At 39.7% G+C, this 23,693-nt stretch overlaps 2 protein-coding genes across 2 annotated transcripts; one reads left to right on the plus strand and one right to left on the minus strand.

The window, feature by feature from the left end:
* Positions 1-1,767: 1,767 nt before the first annotated feature.
* znf335 (zinc finger protein 335) lies at positions 1,768-19,832 on the plus strand. The gene is given in 46 exon segments (XM_067526297.1): positions 1,768-1,917; positions 2,172-2,410; positions 2,534-2,682; positions 2,801-2,929; positions 3,045-3,218; positions 3,324-3,497; positions 3,592-3,765; positions 3,880-4,035; positions 4,128-4,344; positions 4,434-4,573; positions 4,681-4,831; positions 5,121-5,224; positions 5,362-5,413; positions 6,671-6,787; positions 7,139-7,155; positions 8,169-8,362; positions 8,497-8,773; positions 8,888-8,965; positions 9,118-10,449; positions 10,575-10,739; positions 10,860-11,115; positions 11,196-11,373; positions 11,462-11,574; positions 11,694-11,712; positions 11,836-11,952; positions 12,225-12,301; positions 12,744-12,904; positions 13,022-13,242; positions 13,352-13,451; positions 13,652-13,740; positions 13,825-14,081; positions 14,262-14,376; positions 14,479-14,673; positions 15,324-15,466; positions 15,575-15,714; positions 15,925-16,022; positions 16,152-16,238; positions 16,382-16,465; positions 16,559-16,618; positions 16,703-16,808; positions 17,118-17,237; positions 18,502-18,813; positions 19,025-19,151; positions 19,260-19,366; positions 19,488-19,534; positions 19,647-19,832. Coding segments are annotated over 46 exon segments (7,680 nt in total). The 5' UTR covers positions 1,768-1,776; the 3' UTR covers positions 19,818-19,832.
* Positions 19,833-20,631: 799 nt separating this feature from the next.
* On the minus strand, positions 20,632-23,134 carry LOC137140254 (pepsin A-like). Its single transcript, XM_067528492.1, has 9 exons — positions 22,983-23,134; positions 22,592-22,733; positions 22,254-22,374; positions 21,871-21,989; positions 21,584-21,780; positions 21,370-21,486; positions 21,134-21,278; positions 20,942-21,040; positions 20,632-20,839 (listed from the first exon to the last, which is right to left on the minus strand). Exons 1-9 carry the CDS (start codon positions 23,081-23,083, stop codon positions 20,702-20,704), a joined length of 1,179 nt encoding a protein of 392 aa, XP_067384593.1. The 5' UTR covers positions 23,084-23,134; the 3' UTR covers positions 20,632-20,701.
* Positions 23,135-23,693: the final 559 nt, after the last annotated feature.

A 23,693-nucleotide genomic window follows, 5' to 3' on the forward strand; every position in this document is an offset into this window, starting at 1 on the left:
TCATAAGGAAGGATATATTTCTCATCAACCACAAGTGAAAAACATCACCTCTTAATTAGGACATTGATCATTGCAAGATTTCCTTTACCATAAAAGGCATGTCACAAAAGAATCTGCGTGAGAAAGGATGTGCACTTAATATGTTGCAGTACTACAATTGAAATAAATTTGTGTCAACTGAGGAAAGTATTTTGTAACCTCATGTGTGATTTAGAAAAATATTACTCTGCAGGGGTTTGGCAGGATATTCCCTCTTTACTTTAAATTTAAAATTTTAATGTAGCTCATTGGTTAAAATGTTAAAATGTCCACTGCATTTGAAAATGCAATGGAGCAATTAAATAAACATTTTTGTAGGGTAGGAAACAATGTCAGCAGTGTGCTTACTGCAAAAAGTCCCTCATCTGCAGCTTTGGTCATTTATGTGGGAAAGCAATGAATCATGAATCGCTCGATAAGACATACAAGCTGACACATAACCCAAAATATCAACAAATGTACAGCACACAAACACAATTCTGCATAGTGTTTATTCTGAAAATTACAGATTAGCCAACACAAATGTCCTTTAAAATAAAAGATAAAGATGTTTGTGTTTTGTCATTTGTTTTTTAACATGGGAAAAGTTACTTAACAGAGATGTGTATGAGACACAGAGACATGAAATCCTCATTGTAGAAAAGATGTAGAAACATTTGGTTACACATTACAAAAGGGGAAGTCATTGTTAATGGCTGGGCCTATAACAGCAGATACTGCATCACCAACAGTGTTTATTGATGATGAAAGAGGTAATTTCTTGCTGTATCCAGCTAAATCCAGCCATATTAAGCGAACAACAATACTGTGTGGCATATCATTTCAAATCATACAGACTATATTTAATTAAAGAAAGACATTTTAAATTCTTCTATTTTTTGAGGATCTTTTGTTATGGCTTGACCTACTTTGCCATGTTATACACTATACAACTTTAGATAAAGAGGAAACAAAATTTTCTAATTATGGAAAAAGTGGAAACAAACCTTTTTTAATATGAAGAAGCACAGAAATAACAGAACCTGGGACCAGTCTGGCTGGTCCCATGATAAGTGTGTTGTGCTCATGCAAAAATACATTTTAAAATTTTTTTCTTATGAATTAAAGGAATGACAGCAACACAGAGCATCTAAGCACTGTGTTTATGCTCTCACCTGATCCTTTTTCTAAAAACTTTTGCTTGAGTTTATATGATGTCAATTATTAAGATATTATGATACTTATAATGTTATTTCATTGATAGATTGCAAGGGTCAAGCAGAATGCATTAATTTATTGCAATAAGATCAATGGAACAATAATAATTTAGCTTAGTTATCCATCATTTCCATTATTAGGCAATACCAAACCTGAAATACACCGCCCCAAAAAAAGAAAAACAAATAATTACCACTCATTCTCTGTTAGGCAAAGCTAAATGTGGATATTTTGGAAATTCCCCTCGTCCATTCAACCAAGACAGTTTGCAAGATGTATGTGGGAGGGTTGAGGTTAGTAGTAGGCGGGAACATGGTTAAGGGACTAAGACTTTATGTATAAATACAAGGTCCACAACCCTAACCCAGGGCACAAAGTAGGGAGACAACAACAGCAGTCAGCAGTCAAAACAAAGGGAAGCCAACACTGAGAAAGCAGAGAACCACTGCTGATCTGCAGGAGATAAACTTTGATTTCTTTTCTCTAACTGATCCTATTTTTTCACTAAAATTTTGCAGCAATACACAGTAAGATCTCATCATGAGGTTCTTTACTGCTTTAGTTGTGGGTGTAGTTTTGGGTATAAGCGTGCAGGATGGATGGAGCCATCCCCTCAAGTCCACCTTTGTCACCTTCCCAAGTGACCTCGTCAGAAACATATCTGATTCGCAGCTGGCAGAAGTGAGTAGCAGATGGTTCATTTTGTGTGCATTCCTCAAGCTGTGAGGAATGTAATTCCCTGCACTGGGATTCCTATTATAAGGTTAATGAAAAAGAAAATGTTAACCTGAAGTAGGTGTCACGAAAATATGGGGACAGAATTTAATTTGATTTCTAAACAACACTTGACCTTTTAGGGAGCCACTATATCGTTTTCTTTAAGATTTAATCCTCTACTGAGACTCACTGATTTGCTTTGTAATGTTCTCTTCTAGAATTATCTGAAGAAGTTTGGCTATTTACAAACCGAGCACCGCAGTGGCTTCCAGTCTATGGTGTCCACCAACAAAGCTTTGAAGAGGATGCAGAGGCAGATGGGGCTGGAAGAAACAGGAGTACTGGATAAGGCGACCCTGGACGTCATGAAACAGCCTCGCTGTGGGGTTCCTGATGTGGCCAACTACCAAACCTTTGAAGGAGATCTCAAATGGGACCATAACGACATCACTTATAGGTGAGTAGAGAGAAAAAGCAGCAACAAGCAGCAAGACAAGAGACAGCAAAAGACAGGGTGTGATACCTCATGTAACTTTCCTGACATTAATGATTATAAATGTCATTCTGCTATTCTCTACAGGATCATTAACTATTCCCCCGACATGGAGAGCTCTCTGATTGATGATGCCTTTGCCAGAGCCTTCAAGGTGTGGCGGGATGTGACTCCCCTGACTTTTACCCGTCTCTTTGAGGGGACAGCTGACATCATGATATCATTTGGAAAAGCTGGTATGTGCTTTTAGGGTGATCAGTTAGTCTCATACTTATGTCACATAGCTTATTTCTAAGTTTGTAAGTTATAAGTCTAAATTTAAAAACTGATGTGTCATTTAATTTTTTTGTTCAGACCATGGAGACCCCTACCCCTTTGATGGTAAGGATGGGCTTCTTGCTCATGCTTATCCCCCTGGTGAGGGTGTACAGGGAGATGCCCACTTTGACGATGATGAATACTGGACCCTGGGGAAAGGACCAGGTAATCAGACCCAAGAAACTGAATATACCCTCTTCAACAATTCACGTCATGTAGTCTCCACCTAGTGTTCACTTTATGCACTGCATTAACTCAATTACATTTTCTGTACCCTAAGCTGTGAAGACTCGTTATGGGAATGCAGATGGTGCCATGTGCCACTTCCCCTTCAATTTTGAGGGCAAATCCTACACCACCTGTACCACTGATGGCCGTTCAGACAACCTTCCATGGTGTGCTACCACAGCTGACTTTGACAAAGACAAGAAATATGGCTTCTGCCCAAGTGAACGTAAGCTTGACAGGTCAAAGATCACCCATATAAGGGTATTTGCTTTTTGTGACATGTTGAGTTACTTCACCTTCTAATCTTTGGCTCTTATTCTCACCCTGGCAGTTCTATACACATTTGGGGGAAATGCTGATGGGGCTAAGTGCGTCTTCCCCTTCATCTTTCTGGGAAAAGAATATGACAGCTGTACCACAGACGGCCGCAGTGACGAGTACCGCTGGTGTGCCACAACAGACAACTTTGACAAAGACATAAAATATGGATTCTGTCCCAGTCGTGGTGAGTGACAGCAAAAAAAGGCATAAAGGTTATCCAGTACTACCCCGTGTCTTTTTTTTTCTTATTGTGGTTGGTACTGTCTATGTTTGATCAGACACTGCTGTAATTGGTGGAAATTCTGAGGGAGAGCCCTGCCACTTCCCCTTTGTGTTCCTGGGTGAGACATATGATGCTTGCACAAGTGAGGGTCGAGGAGACGGCAAGTTGTGGTGTAGTACCACTGACAACTATGATGATGACAAGAAATGGGGTTTCTGTCCAGACAAAGGTGAGAAACTAATATGTAACATAAATAACGTGACTAGTATAAATAAAGACAGTAACAGATAGGTATTTACTCCAGTCTTTCGTTAAATAATATTCCTTGCTGTATGTGTTCCAGGTTACAGTCTGTTCCTGGTGGCAGCTCACGAATTTGGGCATGCCCTTGGCCTGGATCACTCCAACATTAGAGATGCTCTCATGTACCCCATGTACAGTTATGTGGAAAAATTCTCCCTGCATAAAGATGACATTGAAGGCATTCAGTTTCTCTATGGTGAGGACACGACAAATTGATTTCAACTAACTCACATCAAAAAGTTTAAACTTGAGTTTCTCTCAACTAACACTGCTAACATCTATTTTCAGGAAGCGGCACAGGCCCTGGTCCCACCCCACCTCAGCCTGAAACCACCACTCCCTACATTGACCCTGAGGAGACTGTCACCACAAAAGAACCTCAGACCACTGTACCAACCACCACAACCACCACACGGCCTGTGGATCCAACCAAAGATGCCTGCAATGTGGCAGAATTTGACGCCATCACCATGATTGAGGGAGAACTACATTTCTTCAAAGCCGGGTAAACTAATCAGCCTACTCCTCTTTGTAACAAAAATAAATCTGACAACATGTAGAAAACTGTGTTAATTTTTTTGTACTGATTAACAGACTTTACTGGAAGAAGTCCAGCAGGAATGCTGGGGTTGTCAGCGGACCATTTCCTATTTCTGAGAGGTGGCCAGCTCTGCCAGCAGTCATTGACACTGCTTTTGAAGACCTTCTAACCAAGAAATTGTACTTTTTCTCAGGTAAACTGTGTTCATGAAGTGTAGATATACAATAGGGCATTATCACATTATCCAAAGCTCCAGACAAGCTTCATAGTATGCTATAATTTTGTTTTCTTCTTAAACAGGGACCCGATTCTGGGTGTACACAGGGAAAAGTGTTCTGGGTCCCCGCAGCATAGAAAAGCTTGGTCTCCCTAACAATATTCAGAAGATCGAGGGAGCAGTTCAGAGAGGGAATGGCAAAGTGCTGCTCTTCAGTGGGGAGAACGTCTGGAGGTGAGTTACTTTTGTGCAGACTTAAATCTGGAAATCTGAAGCCGGTTTAGAAAGCATGCTTGTTGCTAGGAGATCATAAGCTAGAATTCAACCTACTGGTCTTTGACTAATTTGTCTTTTAACAAGTCAGCTAAACCCCACCTACACTGTGGCTTCTCTGTCAACTTGGCTGCTCAAATAACTTTTTTACAACATTATAAAAGTTTGTAATTTAGGATGGGGGTTACTGATTATTTTTTGGCACTTTTAATGACATTCCCTGCTACGTTTTTGTGTCTGATCAACATAGGTTAAATGTGAAGGACCAGAACATCGATCAAGGGTACCCCAGATTCACAGATGTCATGTTTGGAGGCGTCCCCAATGATTCTCATGATGTATTCCTGTATAAAGGTAAATGATCTGTCCATTTTATATATTTGTTTACCTTTAATCAAAACCAGTAAATGCTGTAGCAATGGAGAGCTGGATAGATGGACTTGAGACACCCAATCTACATAGATTATTTAATTTCAATATTTCTGCTACAGGTCACATCTACTTCTGCAGAGATCGCTTCTACTGGCGTATGAATTCCCGCAAGCAGATTGACCGTGTTGGCTATGTGAAATATGACGTCCTCAAGTGCTCTGAACCATCTGCCTCTTACTACTGAGCAAATGACTGCACAAGAATGAGCTGGAAATTGTTTGTAAGGTGGTGGTGTGGCTTTCCTTGTGCATATGTCAGGGAGATTGTGATGCAGTATTTGTGCGTAGTGCCTGTTGTATGTGTGCTTTCAGGGATCTGAATAATTGGCCATAGTTGATGTTGGCCAATTCCAAAAAATACATTGTCCTTAAAAATAAATATGTGGGCCAATTCAGGAAAGCAAATTGCAATCCTTGGCACAACTTTAATCTGTGAACTCATAATATATTGACCTGAGAATAACAATCAACTTAATTATTCTCAAAAGCTGTCTGGATCAAATTCCAGATTTGCTGAATAATTTCTTTATGTCTGACAGGTTCAGACTCTTAACAGTATTGGAATATTTTATTATTTATAGTTTATAGTATAGTCTAATATTTTTTTTATGTCTGTGTGTCCTAAAGCTGGTTTGTTTGTATGTGTATATTTCTGAAATGGCTTCAAAGCACTTGCACTGGAAGACAATGCATGTCTTCTATACTGAAATTATTTATAATGCTATGTTTTGTATTAAAGTTCAGACTTTAAATGCAATAAACATTCCAAGAGAAGTACAAAAACATGTCTCAGTTGTTACAAAGAACACTTGATAAATTGACTGACAATTGACATTGATTTTTTCAAATTGAAAAAAATTATAAAACTGCCCTGATTTATAGTATAATTTATCTCTGAGAATAAAGTATTACTCACATTTCTATTAACGTTAGAGAACGTCAAGTGACTTTCTTTCCTCGAACGGGTATAGATGCTTCAACAACATGTTCTTGTTAAATCAGCAAAAATTTTATTGACAAGTAAATGCGAGTAAATTACACTGGATTACAGAACGTTACAGAAAGATAAATGTTATTTTATTACTTTTGATCGTATCTAACGTTTAATGTTAACTAAGTTAAGTCTTCCCTTAGCGGTTATGAATGCATATTACTCCGCATCCAGTTGAGTAATACGTCTTCCTCTAGAAACAATAGTCCACTTAGTGTTTACAAGCATTACATTTACCGATTATCTCCAGCTACGTTTATCGTCCAAACTATTAGTGTATGCAAACTGTTAAATATAATATGAATATATTAATATGTGTTTAAACAAAAGGCATGCTTTCGGCAAAAAATAATAAATAAGATCCGGTTGCGCGGACAGGAAACAAGGAGATACTCATGGCGCCCGACTAGAATGAAGCAACAATTATCGGTTACTAATTGCTGTTCTATTTAGCGAACCCACACTTAAGGAAACCTCTCTACTCGAAAATACACGGTAAGAAAAAAACGTGTTGATTCTAATGGCGGACAAAGAAATTGTTTACATTTTCTTCAGGGAGAGAATTTGGGCGGTCTGCCGCAGATGAGGCCCGCGAGGTCCCCAGTAGAGCTCACAGAATGCCTGAGTGTAAAAGCGGCTGCCTGGTGTAAAATGGCGACGCGGAGCAGGCAGGAACAGGGGCAGCTAGGCCCGTTTAAAGAAGCTAGTTAACATGTTGTTTTGGAGGTTGTAATAGCTGACATGCCTACTTTGTGACATAAATGACACGCTCTTTTTATAGTGACGTGCTAGTCAATCACAAAGCGAACATCGTTTAAGTGTGACGCATTTCATGTGTTTTTTCAGCATGTTCGAACACGATAGTGACTTGAAAACAAGCTGGTTAGCCATCTAAGAGCTAACGTTAGCTGGTGTGGTTAATTGTGAGCTAACTTCAATTTCCGTCAGCATCAAGTTTCTAATTAACTTATCTTAACGAGACTGTTATCATTTGTGTGATCACAAAGAAAACATGAGCGGCTTATGTTCACACCGCGGTGACTTAACGTTACGACAGCATTAACATCTTTTGAGTGGAAACCACGCAACGTTAGCCAACGTTAGTATGAGCAGACGCAAAAGGCCGAATACAAAACCTACATGTGCAAGGAGACGCTTAAAAGGAATGGTGCACGTTTTTAAAACAAAAGTATTACGTAATTACTATCAAACTCCACAACTCTAACGAGGTTAATATAGAAAAAGTATCACTAAAATTGGAGGAAATGCTTTAGAATGGCACCCATAAGGTGTAGTTGAGAACAAGTAACATCTCAATAAACGTTCATTTTAATGTTTGTGTTTGGACAGTAACCGTTTTCATGTGAACTTTATTTGGCATTACATGTTTTCGCTCCCACAAACCCATAGTTGGTACAACACAATGCACATAAAAGACACCAGACCACCCACACATCCCCAGAGTTCATTTAGACAGGGTTGCCCATCTTTAAGGCTTAACAGTTACCTTTGGGAAAAATAACATTACTTTCTCTATTTTGTGTGTGTTTCCTATTTCAACATTATTATTACTGTACTTTTATCACCACTTTGAAAGGTGGACAAGCTTTTTCTGTCCCGGATCTCTGTGTGTGTCGAAACTCAGACTGTATGTTATAGAACTTATCCATACTTTGCTGTTTATCCAGTTGCAAATAAGCTGGGCCTATAAAATATCTAAGAGTCTACAAATAATCTTAGGGCAGCCCACCAAGGCACTAAACATGAGATGTGTTAATCTTTTAACACATTTGACTTGAAGTAATTATACTTAATTTTTTTACATTTGGCACACCCATTATAACTATTATAGGTTTATGATACATTTTATGAATAGATATGGATTCAGAGGAGAATGAGGTGGAGAGCAGCAGTGATGCGGGCCCCTCAGGAATGGAGGAGCCATCTGAAAGTGGCATGGGCATGGAGACCTCAGAGGCCATGTCTGCCGACAGCAGTGATGCTGCTGCTCCTCACATACAGGCCCCAGAGTCTGACTGCCACGTGGGACAGAGTTCTGAGGGACTTGTTGTAAGTTTTTCAGCTTAAATAAATATGACTTTCTTTGAACATGTGGGAGAAAATATTCAAGGCAACAAAACCCAATGTAGTAATCAAGGCTTTGTCTTGATATCACTATCATATTCTTGCTCCTTCCTATTAAGGTGTTTATCCCAGAGACCAGTTCCAGTACAGACATTAGAATTTCATCGGTTCACCTCCCTGACTCCTCCTCAGTGGCCCAGTCCACCAGCGTGTCCAGCGTCTCCACAGTGACTCAGTCAGTACTGGTGTCTGAGTCAGCCCAAGTGCTAGTCCACTCCAGTGCTGTGTCAGATGGTGGCATGATGGTTTCTGACTCAACTGCTTCAACATCATCAGACCTGGGGTCTGCCATTGACAAGATCATAGAGTCTACCATTGGCCCTGACATCATGAACGGTATTTTCTCTGCTACTTCACTTTCTTTTGTGTCTGACTGAGCAAATTTAAATATGTTGATCCGTGGGCAGTAAAATAGCAGATACTCAAACCTGTCCACTGCTTGTCCATTAGGTTGCATAGCTGTGACCAGTGCCGAAGATGGGGGTGCAGAAACAACCCAGTATCTTATATTACAAGGTCCAGATGATGGTAATGGTGTAACTATTGTCATATTATTTCCTTAGCCCATTTTAAGTGTTAATGACTTCTGAAAATAAGTTTGTAACCATTTGATTTGCTGGGAATCCTTATTAATATTTTGTGTACATGCCATCTAAATGTATTTATCTACTATGCTGTAGGTGCTCCTATGGTAGCCCAGATGTCATCTTCGGCCCTGTCCAATCGTATAGCCATAGACGCTCTCGCTGAAGGACCCACATCCACCTGTCTGGACCAGGGAGACCTGCAGGGCCACCTTGAACCTGATCAACCTGACGATCAGCCAGGACACTCAGGTTACCCAGAGGACAGCAGCAGTCAGCCTGACCAACCCCAGCACTCCCACCCTTCTCAGTACATGGACTGCAGTGCAGATGGTCCAGACCAGACAGGGGAGTCTTCATCTTTCTATGCAGAGTGTTCAGGTGAGGAACCTGACCAGACGCGCTCCCAGTCAGGCTTTCCTGACTACAGTGGTGATAACAGTGACCAGGACCTGCCTGGATATGTGGGATGCAGTAGAGCTGATTCAAATCCTATTAGCCAGGGTCACTATGTGGTGGAGGGGAGCGCTGGGTATCTAGAGTGTGGGGTGGATGATGGAGAGCAGCCACATCATTCACGAAGTTACATTGACAGTAGTGCAGACCACCGGACACAAACAAGTCGGCAGTATGGTTCAGAGTATGGCGGAGAATGTGTTGCAGCTGCAGACTCTGAGCAACCGGGTTGTTCTCAGTATCAAGCAAGGGATGATGATGACGATGACGATGAAGAAGACGAGCAGAACCAGGATCCAGATCAGCCACAGCACTCCCAACAGCAGCCCCAGCATTCATGTTACATGGAAAGCAGGAATGTTCCTGAGACCTCTCGCTATGTTGATGACAGCTCCTCATCGGACCAGCCTCTGGTTGACACAGCAGGCTCAGGCAGGCTTGCAGAGGCACAGGAGTGTAGTGAGAGCCAGCCTGGGCCCTACATCAGCAGTAGTGGGACATACAACTCTAATGCAGAGCCTGAACAGGCTCAACAGTGTTCACCCAGCCAAAATGAGCCTCAGGGTTCCCAAGGTCCTGTGAATCAAGTTAGAATAGTGAGGGAGATGGAGACCTCAACAGTGGTGGAAGGAACAGGGGACCGACCACCAAACCTAGCTGAGCTGGAGGAGATGATGGAGGTAGTGATTGTGCAGCAGTTCAGGTGTAAGATGTGTCCATACAAGAGTGCCTCCAAAGACACCCTCATCAACCACATGAGAGACAAACACTTCAAACCACCAGGTGAGGTAAAAACCACCAGGAAACGTAAACGTGGAAGGCCTCCTAAAAGTGAGACATTGGCCCGTCGCCAGGCTGAGAGGGCGCAAGCTGAAGAGAGGAAGGCAGCCAAAGTGAAGGAAGCTGAGCCCCAACAGGCAGAAGAGGAAGAGGATGATATAGTTGATGCTGGTGCCATTGATGATCCTGAAGGTTAGTTAGGACTTTCATTTAGCAATCCCAACATCTGTACTTGTTCGAGTTAGTGAATCATTCACGGGGTAAGAATCATATTTACTGTAGGTATTTTGTGGCTCTGGTTTTCTTTTCACCAACAGAGGATAGTGACTATAACCCAGCTGATGAGAGCTGTGAAGCAAAACCACCTTCCATTGTGAAGAAGCCTGCCCCTCCTATTTCCTCTTCCTCTCAAGGTCGTCCTCGACGTAAGGTTGGCCGTCCAAGGAAGTATAGCTTATTAGAAGAAGGCTACAGTAGCAAAGGTGAGTTTCAAGTTGACAGAGCAAAACCAAAAACAGCCCATCATTGCACAGGAAAGCATATGTTACAAAATGCATGTGTTAGTTTGTTATATAGCTTCCTTCTTTTTACGTCTGTTACAGAAGCAGAAAGTATAGCTAAGAGTTCCAGGGTTAGGGCTGATGCTAGTTTACCTGAAGAAGCAAGCTCTTCTGGGTTAGGCAATGGTCCTGCTGTGGTGACCGATGGAGAAAATCCTGAAGTAGCAATAAGCCAATCAGACTCGGAAAACAAAGACCCCTCATCCAACACACAGCCAGAGGAGTTCTTCCCAAGGAAGCGAGGCAGGCCCTCTAAGCGTTTTCTTCGCAAGAAGTATAAGAAGTATATAAATCGAAAGTAAGTATTAAATTATTAATAATTGCATTATATAACTTTCAGAACAAGTTAATACCTTATTTGTAACCGTTATCTTTCAGTCGATACTATAAATCCCTCAAACCACTCCTGAGACCCCACAACTGCTGGATCTGTGGCTCACGCTTCCTTACTCAAGAAGATTTGCGATTCCACGTAGACTCTCATGAAGGCAATGACCCAGAGCTCTTTAAGTGCCTCCAATGCAACTATCGCTGTAAGCGCTGGTCCTCACTTAAGGTCAGTTACAGTAAAACCAGACGTAACATTAAGATTAATATCAATTTCCATACATAAATTATAAAAATCTTGCAACTCTTTTTTTCAGGAACACATGTTCAATCATGAGGGCACCAAGCCGTTTAAGTGTGAGGAGTGTGATTACACAAGTGTGTACAGGAAAGATGTTATTCGCCACTCAGCAGTGCACAACAAAGATAAGTAAGTTGTTCAAACAACATAGATAAAGCATAAAATATAGTTTTCATCATACACAAGATAGTTTTCAGATATTTCTACTAATTTAAGTAATGTTACTAATCTTCTTTTAAATTCCACAGAAAAAGGAAGACAGAGATGGTAAGATTCTTATTATTAAATTATATTCTAGTATTTTTCTGACAAACGTATGTAGCAGTTTATTCCTGCTCTTTTAAAACCCTTAATTTGTCAGCACTCCTTCTGTTGTGCTAATTCTTGCAGGTACCAAAGGTGTCAGAGTTCCCCTGCCCTGTGTGTCACAGGGTTTACCCCATGCAAAAAAGACTGACCCAGCATATGAAGACCCACAGCTCAGAGAAACCACACATGTGTGATAAGGTCAGAAAGCAATAACTGTTAGTTTTCATTAACACTTTTCAATTTAAGAGACAAACACACTATTACAATGGACAAAGATACAATGGACAAAGATGATGATCACATGTTTCTACATGATAGAGAGACACATTTTGTTTGAGGTTTTACTCTTAATTGTAGTGCACGTAATGGTTGCACACATGCAACCTTGAGTGTGCACTTCATCACAGTAGACGTTATCAACTGTGACATTCTCCAGTTCTCTTGTTGATGATGGTTTTCTGGTTTTGCAGTGTGGCAAATCCTTCAAGAAGCGATACACATTCAAAATGCACCTACTGACCCACATTCAGAGTCTTGGAGACAGCAGGTCAGTATTGAAAACCTTTATTTAAGAATTGGGTTATTTAAAATTGTACCAGTCAGCATTTTAGATTTACATTTAGTCATTTTTGCAAACACTTTTATCCAAAGCGATTACAAGTGAGGTACAAGGCAAGCAATAATCTTAGTCAAGACGTTTTTAAGCGTTGCGGAAGAGTTCTGTTTTTAAAAATATGAATGTGACAAAGACAGCACGGTGGTGGAGTTGTTAGCGCTGCGGCCTCACAGCTTGAAGGTCCCTACTTGGAATTCACTGGTGGCTGTGGCCTTTCTGTGCTTTTACTTTTATCTTAAACAGGGTAAGTGGTTAAGATAACGAATTGATAAATGTTACAAAGCAATGGTTAGCAATATAGGGTAGAATAAGTTATTTTACTTTGATATTGTTAGTATGAGAAATTAAAACTATTTGATTTGTAATCTGACAGGTTCAAGTGTGAGTTTTGTGACTACACTTGTGACAACAAGAAGCTTCTACTCAATCACCAACTGTCCCACACAAATGACAGACCCTTCAAATGCGACTACTGCAAATACTCCACTTCTAAAGAGGAGTTCCTGGTGTCCCATCTGGCAATCAAACACACAGGTCAGTATGTCCTAGAGGTTATTATACATTATTTAAACTGGATATGTTGTTGTCATTGCACCTCATTCTTTTAACAGTTTATAAATTTAATGAATGTTGTGTTGCAAATCTCTGCAGGAGAGAAACCTTTTTCCTGTGATATGTGTCACTTCATGACTAAGCATAGAAAGAACCTGCGTCTACACGTGCAGTGTCGCCATCCTGAGGCTTTTGAACAGTGGTCTGTGGCTCACCCTGAAGAACCTGTAAGGCAACGACGCAGACCCTTCTTCAACCTGCAGCAGATAGAGGAGCTCAAAGAACAACATGAGGACACCCAGAGTTTACCGAACACTATTGTGAGTCTGTTAGAGATTTTTGGAAACGATTTGTATTTTATTTTAGCATTTCTTATGTTTTCTGGCTCTTGAAGATAATAGATTATAACAGTTTTTGACCCTTCATTAGGTTGCAGTAGATTCTGCAACACTACAAGTCATGCAGGGGATGGAAAATGCCTCAGTGTCCCAGGATGCTTTGGGAAACACCACCATTATCTACGAACAAGGTCAGCAACTATTGTACAAAAGATATGTTTTACTAACAAGTTTTACCAACAGTTTTCAGTAATAAAAATTCCGCTGTATCCCAATATTTGTGTCTCAACTATATTTAAAAAAATTTAGTTGAGAGTTTAGTTGATCATATTTTTATTATACTAAGTTAACTTAAGAGAAATTGCTAAACTCATCTTTGTGTTCTTCATAGCTGAATCAAGTGATCTATCCGCCCAGAATGCCCTCGACCTGCTGCTGAACATGAGTAATGCCCGAGAATTGGTTGGAAACTCCTTACAGGTGGGTTTATAACTATTACTCAGCAAAAACATTTTACTTTGGAAAAAAGTGTAGCTGGGGGCTAACATGTATTGTGCTTCTTAGGTGGCAGTGCTAAAGTCAGATGGCAAAGCTCTGGACAAGGGCACATGGAGTACAGTGACCGCAACACAAGGACAGAATCAAAAGGTTGTGACCTTCCACGTGTCAGAGAATGGTGAGGCGGTGCTACAAGAGGCCTACGAGGCAGCTACCTCTGAAACAGGAGAGCTTGCCCAGATTGCCATTGAAGCATATGAGAGTGGGGGGGACTTTAATGTGGTTGAGCAGGCTGCTGAAGAAATCCATAGCCCTGCATACAGGTAACATAGCACAAGAAGTCTTATTTTCTCTAATTAGGGTGAATGTGTGTTGTTACAGTGAGAAAGTTATCATGTCATAGAACCCACCTCATTAAAAACAGATTGAATGCAGATTTAACATTAGATGACTCTGATGATATCTCAGCAGTCTGTAAAGTCAATCTAACGTTGTCTTTGCAGTAGTGGTGAGAACAGTCCCTCTCAGGCTTTAGAAGTGTCCGGATCAGACAGCCTGAAAAGTGAAAAGTACTATCTTACTTCAGCACTGTCTGAGGGTGTATTGCAACAAGTAGAGGTAGCTACCCACTGAAACTTCTAATTCTGAATTATAGATATGTACAAAGATGGATTCTCCAGTACATCTTTTCTCTGACCTAGCCATTTGTTTCTCCATCAGTTGAGCACTGAAGCTTTAGCCTCTCCTGCTTTGAACTCTCCCAGTCTCAGCACCAAAAGGTTTTCCTGCAGAATCTGCATGGAGTCATTTCATGGACGCTCTGATATGGAAAACCACAAGAGGGCGCACCTGGACCCTAACACTTTCAAATGTCCTGACTGTGACTTCACTTCTACCTCATGGCCTGAAGTTAAGGTGAGTCTCTTAAAGTAGTGCTGCAAAGACTTTAGTTCTGTTTTCTGTCTGTCACCCCACCAGGATCCATTGTATTTGGAACGTTGTCGTTTTGGCTTAATATCCTCTTTGAATTTGCTGTTTGTGATATCATTGTTTCGTGTCTTGTATGGCTGTCCTGTCCTTGTGCTGTGAAACAAATTTCCCCTTTGGATATTAATACATTAATTCTGTAGACGCATTCTTCGCGACACCAATAAGTTTAAAATAAGAAAAACACTGATTTCCAGGAATTTCTTTAAGTCCTAAACAATTTAAGCTAAAACAGTTAAAGTGAGAATTAATCTATATATAATATGCAATGACGAATGTGTTGACATGAAAATCGTGGTAATTAATGAGATAATTATCTTAGTTAGGAAGAGACTGGTTTCTCATATGAGCACAATAACTCAAAATATTTGTACGCAATGAAAAAGCACAGGTAAGTACCACAAATTGAAAGTCACACACATATTTGAATTCTTTACATGATAGAACTCAACAAAGAGGAACCTCAATCTTCTTAAATAAAGTCTTATTTCATTTATTGTATATATTTGTATTTGTATCATGTATTTTAAGGTGTTTGTTGCCTTTTCTGACAATGATTAATACCGTATTTTGTTTAGGCACACATGGGGCAACATTCTTATCTTCGTCCTCACAAATGTCCAAACTGCAGCTTTGCCTCAAAAAACAAAAAAGATCTGCGTCGGCACATGATGACCCATACCAACGAGAAACCCTTTTCTTGTAAACTTTGTGGTCAAAGGTAGGAGTTTAAGTAATCATCACAAAACCTTATTAGGTTAGCACTAGGAAGTCTTAATAAACATTCACAGCTCTTAACTTTGATTGTTGTTTTGCCGAAATATCTCAGGTTTAACCGTAATGGTCATTTGAAGTTTCATATGGAGCGTCTCCACAATCAGGATAATCCAACCCGCAAAAGCCGTACAACCACATCCCAGCAAACCATCATAGTCAATAGTGATGAAGAAGCTCTGGCTACACTTCAGTGTAAGAAGCGTAACACAAAATAAGACAAATAAGACTTTCAGCTAAATGTGTCCCAAAAAAACGTAATTCATGCTAACAAATATTAGTCTTCAAACTTGTTTATAGGTTAATATAAAACAAATTCACAAACATGATCTCAAACTTAATGTGTGTGTGGGTGTGTGTGTGTGTGTGTGCGCGCGGGCGCGTGTGTGTGTGTGTGCGCAACAGCACTCCAGACACATCAGACAGTAATCACTCCAGAGCGGTTGCAGGCACTGGGACAGGAGCACATCATTGTAGCTCAAGAACAGCCACTCTCAGACCAGGTACCATTGTTCTTACTATACCTGACATGCTAGTAAATGAACACTCTACTCTCAGTGGGTTTATTTTGCAGACAGTATGTAGCCACTCTGCATTTTGTAACCGAGGGCATTTGTGTCTATATTTATCAGGAGGAGGGCACTTACATCCAGCAGATAACTACCATAGATGGACAGACGGTTCAACATCTAATGACAGGAGAAAACCAAGTGACTGAGGTTAGAGTCATTTCATAGATTCTAGCATTTTATATTTTAGTATATATGAAATAATGCCATATCAGATTAATTATATTACTTTTAGCAGTGTGTTTTGTTTATTATTTTAGCTTTTATTCTAACTTATTTATCACATGTTTCAGGTCCAGTACATCATCTCGCAGGATGGAGTGCAGCACTTAATCCCTCAGGAGTATGTAGTTGTAGCTGATGGCAACCACATACAGGTCAGTATTTCACCTAATAAGACAACACCACAACTGATAATTCCATACAGTGTTTAAAGATAATTTTGCTGTTGTTCTGAATGTCCCCCTCAGATGCCAGATGGCCAGATAATCCAGTATGAGCATGATGGGACCTTTCTGCAGGAGCAACAGGTAAGGCCAATAACCTAAAGTGATCTACAGTAAAAGATTTTTGCTTTTAACAAACCTCACTATTTCTTGTTTTTACATGTTTAGATCGCTGTAAGTCATGAGGGACATATCCAGTACCTACCTGTCAGCTCAGAGCAACAGATAGTGAATCCGGAGGATCTGGAAGCTGCTGCCCATTCTGCCGTCACAAGTGGGTTCTCTTATAGAACAGATTGCACTTAACTTGTTTTATATTTAGTCATCACTTGAGCTTTATTGAAATTAATGGTTACAATTTGCTTCTGCAAATGTAGTATATCAGTCTTATAATAGAGATTTTGAGGTGCACATGCGGTATTTATAGATATGGTCCTTTGGGGAACCAGTGCATGATAATATACATAATAATCCGCTATCGATGAGTTTAACAGTACCTTAAAGGAAGAAATCACTTTTTTTTAAAACCACCAAATTAACCTGAAAATAAATCAGACTAAGTGGATCATGTTTGTTCTTGTAGCTGTAGCAGATGCAGCGATGGCGCAGTCTCAGAGAGTCTACACTGAAGCTACACCCGAACAGCTGGAGCAGCTGCAGAAGCAGGGCATCCATTATGATGTCATTACCTTCACAGACGAATAGACTTTTTAAACACACCAGGGAACACATCTGCACAGAGCAAAACCAGTCCAAACCAATATGAGCTGAGAAGTAACAGTGACCTCAAATTATTTATGCATTCAGCCGGTTGTTAACATACAGCATTCTCTTCTGTGTGGGGGCGGGTGCACTGTTTAATAAGATCTGCAGCTTTTTGTAAATTCCGATTATTGCGCTAATTGCTTCTAATTTAATCATAGGGGCTGTGCATTTCAGAATTGGTCTGTAATTATTAAGAAATTATTTGTGTTTATGTGCCTCAACTGCTTCGATTTGCAAGACATTGTTATCAAAGAAAATGAAATGGCTTATATCATGTTTCAGAAAATATACTAGCATCTACTAGCATCCAAATGAACATTTTAGTTTTCAAATGAATGAAAAGGGAGTCTTATTTTTGTTCTGTAACAAGATCTTTTAATTGTTAAAATATTGCAACATTCTGTTAAATATTGAAATGTACATACTTTTCTGTTTTTGTCTTCTGTTCCACTATGGAGGATATGATTTGATTTTGTGAATATGAAGTGTTTAATAAGCTGAAAGCTGACACCAAATAAATCACTTCTGTAACCTTTGTTTATATTATATAAAGAGTTCATAAATGTTCAGAGCTTGCTCTAATAATTTACGCTATCTATAATGTGTCTTCATATTGTAAAATATAACAGTAGATGTAAAAATGAGATTCCATTATAATTATTTTTTGTGCAAATGAGTTGATAAAGTTAAAAGTCAGTGAGGTATAATTTGTCATCTTAAATTGCATCATAAGGCTATAATTTCAGCATTTGTAACAGAAACACTAATGGGTTTGATACAATAACCAAAACACGCACAGTCCAAAACAACAACACAACCTCTAAATGTTATCTCTACACCTACAATATGGAAACAGTAAACACAGTTAAAAGTGAATGTAAAAACTGAAGTACACCAGAAGTGTCCCCCAACATTTGTCAAACGGCTGGTTGCCTTTTTTTGTAAGCAGCTTTTTTTGTGTGTCCTCCAGCGGATGAACTTCCTCTTCTTTGTTGAGCAAGGAGGGGCCTAAAATCATCTAAAAAGAGTAGAAAACAAACAAATAAAAAGTGTACAGGCTCAGAGAGCGTCACGCTAAAGATGAAGATTTTTGTTGTTTTTCTTCTATTAGGTATGCTGGAGAAAAAACAAACTACCACATTTTGCTTCTCTATTCTGTAATGCATGTCATGATATGCTGATAATAGATTTTTGTTTTTCAGATATCACTCATCTTGAAGGGCAGCAGAGGATTGAGGAGTTTGAAAACATTTTGTTGAAACTCACTTTCCCTTCATTTTATAATGGTTACAAAAAGTCCTGCTGTAAACTCTATCCAGGAGGATGTCAGAAGCTGCTAGATAGCACAGGCTATACTTGTGATTTACTGAAAGGAAGAGTTACGAAAACTGAGGACGATGGCTGGATTGAATTCAAAATATCAAATGTGCATTTTGTGGATAGAGGCTACTACAGATGTTTTGTGCTGGGCACCCAGAACCACATCTACAGTGACTACTATGTTGAAGTGTTAGGTGAGTATTTTTCATTTCACTATTTTCATTAATGGGATATTATAAATTTGTTATATGTGTGCCATCAATTTCATTATTACAGCTTCATAAGATAAATGTTAACTTTCAGAATAACCTTGTTCAGTATTTACTTTTTGTTTACATAATAGAAAAGCAATTTGAATTGTAACCATAAATCCAGAGAGCCTAAACTGCTTCTTGCATTTTGCAGAAGCTTCAGTTCAAAACAGCCAGTCTCAGCCTACAACCTCGACAAGCACCAACGCTTTGGACACCTCCACAGCATTCCCAGACTCCACTGGGCCTGTTCTGAACCAGGACCACAGTGACAGCCCAAGGTATTTGCACTGTAGATTGTTTGTTTCTGTTGTTCACTGGAACAAATGCTGCTTTCCAACTGTGGATACATATATTTATTTGAATGTTATGTTTTGTCTCCTTTCCAGAGTCTCCTGGAGTTTTGGCCTGCCACTAGCTGTTATAGTAACAATAACAGTAATGATTATGATCACATCGGTGACTGCTGTTATTTGCTTCAGAGTAAAGGCAAAATGTGAGCAGTTTCTTTTAATTATCTCAAAGATCTGAACCTGCCAAAATTTCTAACATTATCTAAAATCTTTTGTGCTTTTTTTGGAATGGAAAGTAAAAAGGTGACATTTTTTTCTTTGTAGACAAATATGAAGAAGCTGTGTGTGACTCATTGAAACAACAGGCTTGGGTAAGTGCTGAACAAGTAACATGTTGCCTCTGTGACTCACTGTCACTTGAATTCATTTTGTTTCTGTTCCAAACCTCCATCACTGTCTCTTGATGGAGCTTGTCTCCCACAGGAAATGAGTGGCATAGTTTACACAACTGTGGACTTCAGAACTCAGCAGAAACCACATGAGCTGTATACAAACCTGATGCTGTGTAAAACAGGAGCGGGAGCCCCCAGCTCAACCTGGAGTGCCGAGCATGCTGGGATGGTGGAGTACTCCACTCTGGCAATGAACCAGTGAATTCTTGTGAATGTATAGCTGCTAAGGTTAATGTAATGTTAAATAGTTAAACTAGTGCAATTTTAAAGGGATAATGTCAGTTTGAGAGATATTTACCAGGAAGTAATAATTTAACAAAAAATGCATTCGGTTTCATTATGACATATAAATATTCCAACATTTTTAGAACTAGAACCATAAAAGTGACAGGATATCGTAGTCTCTGCTACTTTTATGATAACTTTTGTCTCTTATTGTCCCTAAATATGTAGTGGTGTGGTGTTATAACACTGTAGTACACATTTAAATTTACATAATTTGTGCTTTTTGTGAAAGTTATTGAATGCATTACAAAATTAAATAATACTGTCATTAAAGATCATGATTGTCCACATAATCTGATGAAATCAAAGCACTAATTTTGTGTTGGTTGCATGTGTTTGTTTTTTTTCTGGGTTTGAGACTTTCCAACAATGTGGTCCATTTGCAGGTTGAGATAACACAAGAGCTGTCACATCGTGTCATCAGGGTATCTTTTCTTGTATCAGTGCTTGTCCTTATAAGCTTCTTCTTCTAGATTATAATCTTTGAGGAAACCTGACCCAATGATATTCAGAGAGTCGCTCAATAATCTATTCTTATCCTATCTATCAAAGATCGGTTTTCTCTCAAGACCAATTGAATGAACAGACTGGACTGATTCTTATATCTGTGACATTTAAGTACAACACTGCTACAAAACTATCACAGCTATAGATTTTTGTACAGATTTTTTTTTGTGGTGATATATTCTGTCATCTTGGTTGTAGTCATAACTGACACACAAACACACACATTGTTTTAGTTGCTTTAACCTCTTTAATCCACATTCAAGCCCCTCACTGGGAAATAAACATTTTATTTTCTTATGCAGACTTGGCCAGCCCAATGTAAGGACCCTGTGTATCAAAGACAGCATAGTACTGCCTGATGAAGACATCTCCCAGGATCCAGAGTTGGTCAGAACCGCCCTGGCCAAATCCAGTGTTGCAACCATAGTAGCTCTATAGAGAAACAAGGGAAACAAAGATTTTACTTCCCAAGAACTGCATGAGAAGGCTGGAAAAAAATTCTGTTGTGTGAGTGGAAGCTTTTGTGCAACTAACCTGAGAGACGTAAGCAGTTGCAGGGATGGTGAAAGCATTTCCATTAAGAGTAAAGGTGACTTCGGGCATGCTCTGGATGTTCTGGCAGTTCACTGAGGCCTGTGAGACGAACATCACACAAAGTGGAAGACTGTTTAGCAGCAGAAAGTGTAACTGTTATCATTTTACAAGTGCTATGAAGGTGTGACTCACATCTCCATATTGATCGGTTGAGGCTCCAACCCAGGAATTGATGTTGCTGATGTCACTGGTTGGGCCAACAATCAGGGAAGTACCAGTATCAATGATGGCCTGACACCCACCACTACAGGCTACAGTCTGTCCATTGATGCTAACACTGTGAAGCAGAACGGCAGACGGTAGAGTCTTTAAGTTACTGGTGTTTGGCTTTAATATTTTGTTCATGTCACTGATGGATTACTTTGTACCTGTCCATTTTGATCTGCCAGTAGGTGGCAGAGGTCAGAGGGATCCAGGCGATTTGTCCAGTGTAGTGGTTGCTGTCAACACCACCGAAAACCACCTCACTGCCCTGTGCACTGTTGCTGGAGAGAAAAAAACGAATGAAAGTCATATGTAAATGTATTGTCATTTGCAACATATAAAAGTTTTAACCAACAGATTTCCACCCAGTTTCAACACCTGCTCAGGTAGACAGAGAACATGGGCTGAGACACAAGTCCCTGTGAGACCATGTTGTTAAAGACAGGCACAACATTGTCAGAGGCAATACTCTGGAAGGCCAGACCCAGAATGCCATCAGCCTGCATGTGAGCCATGAAGGGAGCCTCTGTCTGGCTGAGTCCAAACACCTGGTTGGCCACAGAGACACCGCCCACCTGGACGCACAAGACAGGTGTCAGTCACAGCTTCACAGACAAAGCAGATACTCTATGCCTGTTTAAAGTCTAAGTATACATTTTGTTTACCCCAACAGTGTCAGCACCCAGGTATCCAGTCATGCTGCCAGTGCCATACTGGATGGACAAAGACTCGCCATTCCATTGGAAGCTGGAGGACTGCTGTGGGTTGAATTTGTTGTGGTTCTCTGCAGAGGAATTGTTTATGTTTGTCAAGCTTTCATTTTAGCGAAATGCCAAAGATCTCCATGATGTAAATGCAGTAAAGGCTATGTTTACAGTGGTATACTCATAAAACATAACTCAGAATTGTAATTAAGTTCAATAATTAAGCACCCACCTTCCACCACTGTATGAGTCAAACACTCTCCACAAGTTTTTAAAATATACCAGTCCATTTTACACAATAGCAAGAGTTTAGCAAAATAATGAAGTGTCTGAGTCGTACTCACGGCAGGCCTGACTACTAGAGCAGTAGACTGATGGCACCCACAGGTTGGAGGAGCCGGAGTCAAAGATGACAGAGAAGGACTGGGGGGGGGTGCCAATGGAGATCACGCCATAGTAGGACATCTAGAGAGTGATAGGAGGACAGAGTAAGAGATGAAGCTTAATCTATTCTATACACTGAAATCTAGTTTGTATTTCAAACATCAAATGTTTCACATTTCTTACAACATAATTATTTGAAATCTACACTCTTATACTGCATTTCTCTCTCTTTCAGAGGCTACACACATCAAAGTATTAGATGAACAAAGTCTAAACCTTCTTTCTGGTCTGGACTTACGTCAGCATCATTGGTCATTGGCTCAGTACCATACTGGGTGAACTTAACCATTGGGTTGTATGGGAACTTCTTCCTGTACTCCTCCCATAATCCTTTCTCCTGCAGGGTTTGCCTGGCAGTCTTCCCCTTGATCAGGGGCATCCTGCACAAAAGGTAAATAAAGAAAAAATGTGCAGATGTCCATCATTTTATGCTTGGAGAAATTTAAAGGTAAGCGCTACTTCAAGCTTTGCAAGGTATAGGGGGTTAAAGTAAAAGTGGAACAAGATACCTTTTGACCTTCCTTTAGAATTATTAGAGGACGAGTTTGTTCAAGTTCAAATTATTGAGATGTAAAATGTCAAATACATTATGGAATAAGTTGCTTTTCAAGCAGACAGATCAGACTTACCTAACGAGGCATTCGGAAAAAGCCACAAGGGCTACGAGGATGACAAGGCACTTCATCTTGTTGGCCACTTCACTGTTGGACTCAGACGAGTAATGATTCATTCACCCTTATATACAACATATCAAGGTTGTGTGTCCACAATGCCCTTCCACAAAGCTTGATACTATGTATCAGTTGGAGATAAGAAATACGTGATATGGTGATAAATTTAGAGGCAAATATAACATTAAACCAATGAGACTGAAAACGTTTTCTGCGATAGTTAAAATATTTTGTAGAAACATTTACAGTACACAGTAACTGCCTATTCTTCAAAGCCCTGGAGGAGCTAGATCCAATCCCAGCTGACTGAGCTGAAGGTGGGGCACATCCTGGGCAGGTCACCATTGTAAAGAAGAAAACCAGTAGACTTGTGCTTTATGTGTTTGTGTATTATTAAAATAATAAACATTTAGAGAAATTGTCTTTGATGCAGAGTTAACAACCACTCATTCAGAGAAATGTTTTACTATTTCTACTGTTGTGCTGCAGATATAACCTTCATGCATAAGTATTATAACAATGTATTTTTTTAATGTTGAACAACAACAGAACACTGTAAAACCACATCCCAGAAAACAGTTCATTAAGGATTAGGAGATTTACTTTTCTTATCTAACAGTTTAATGGTAGATAATGTAAGCTATGTAAATGTAAAAGCTGCACCCACTT

The sequence above is a fragment of the Channa argus genome, chromosome 13 (assembly GCF_033026475.1).
Source record: "Channa argus isolate prfri chromosome 13, Channa argus male v1.0, whole genome shotgun sequence".
Lineage (NCBI taxonomy): Eukaryota > Metazoa > Chordata > Actinopteri > Anabantiformes > Channidae > Channa > Channa argus.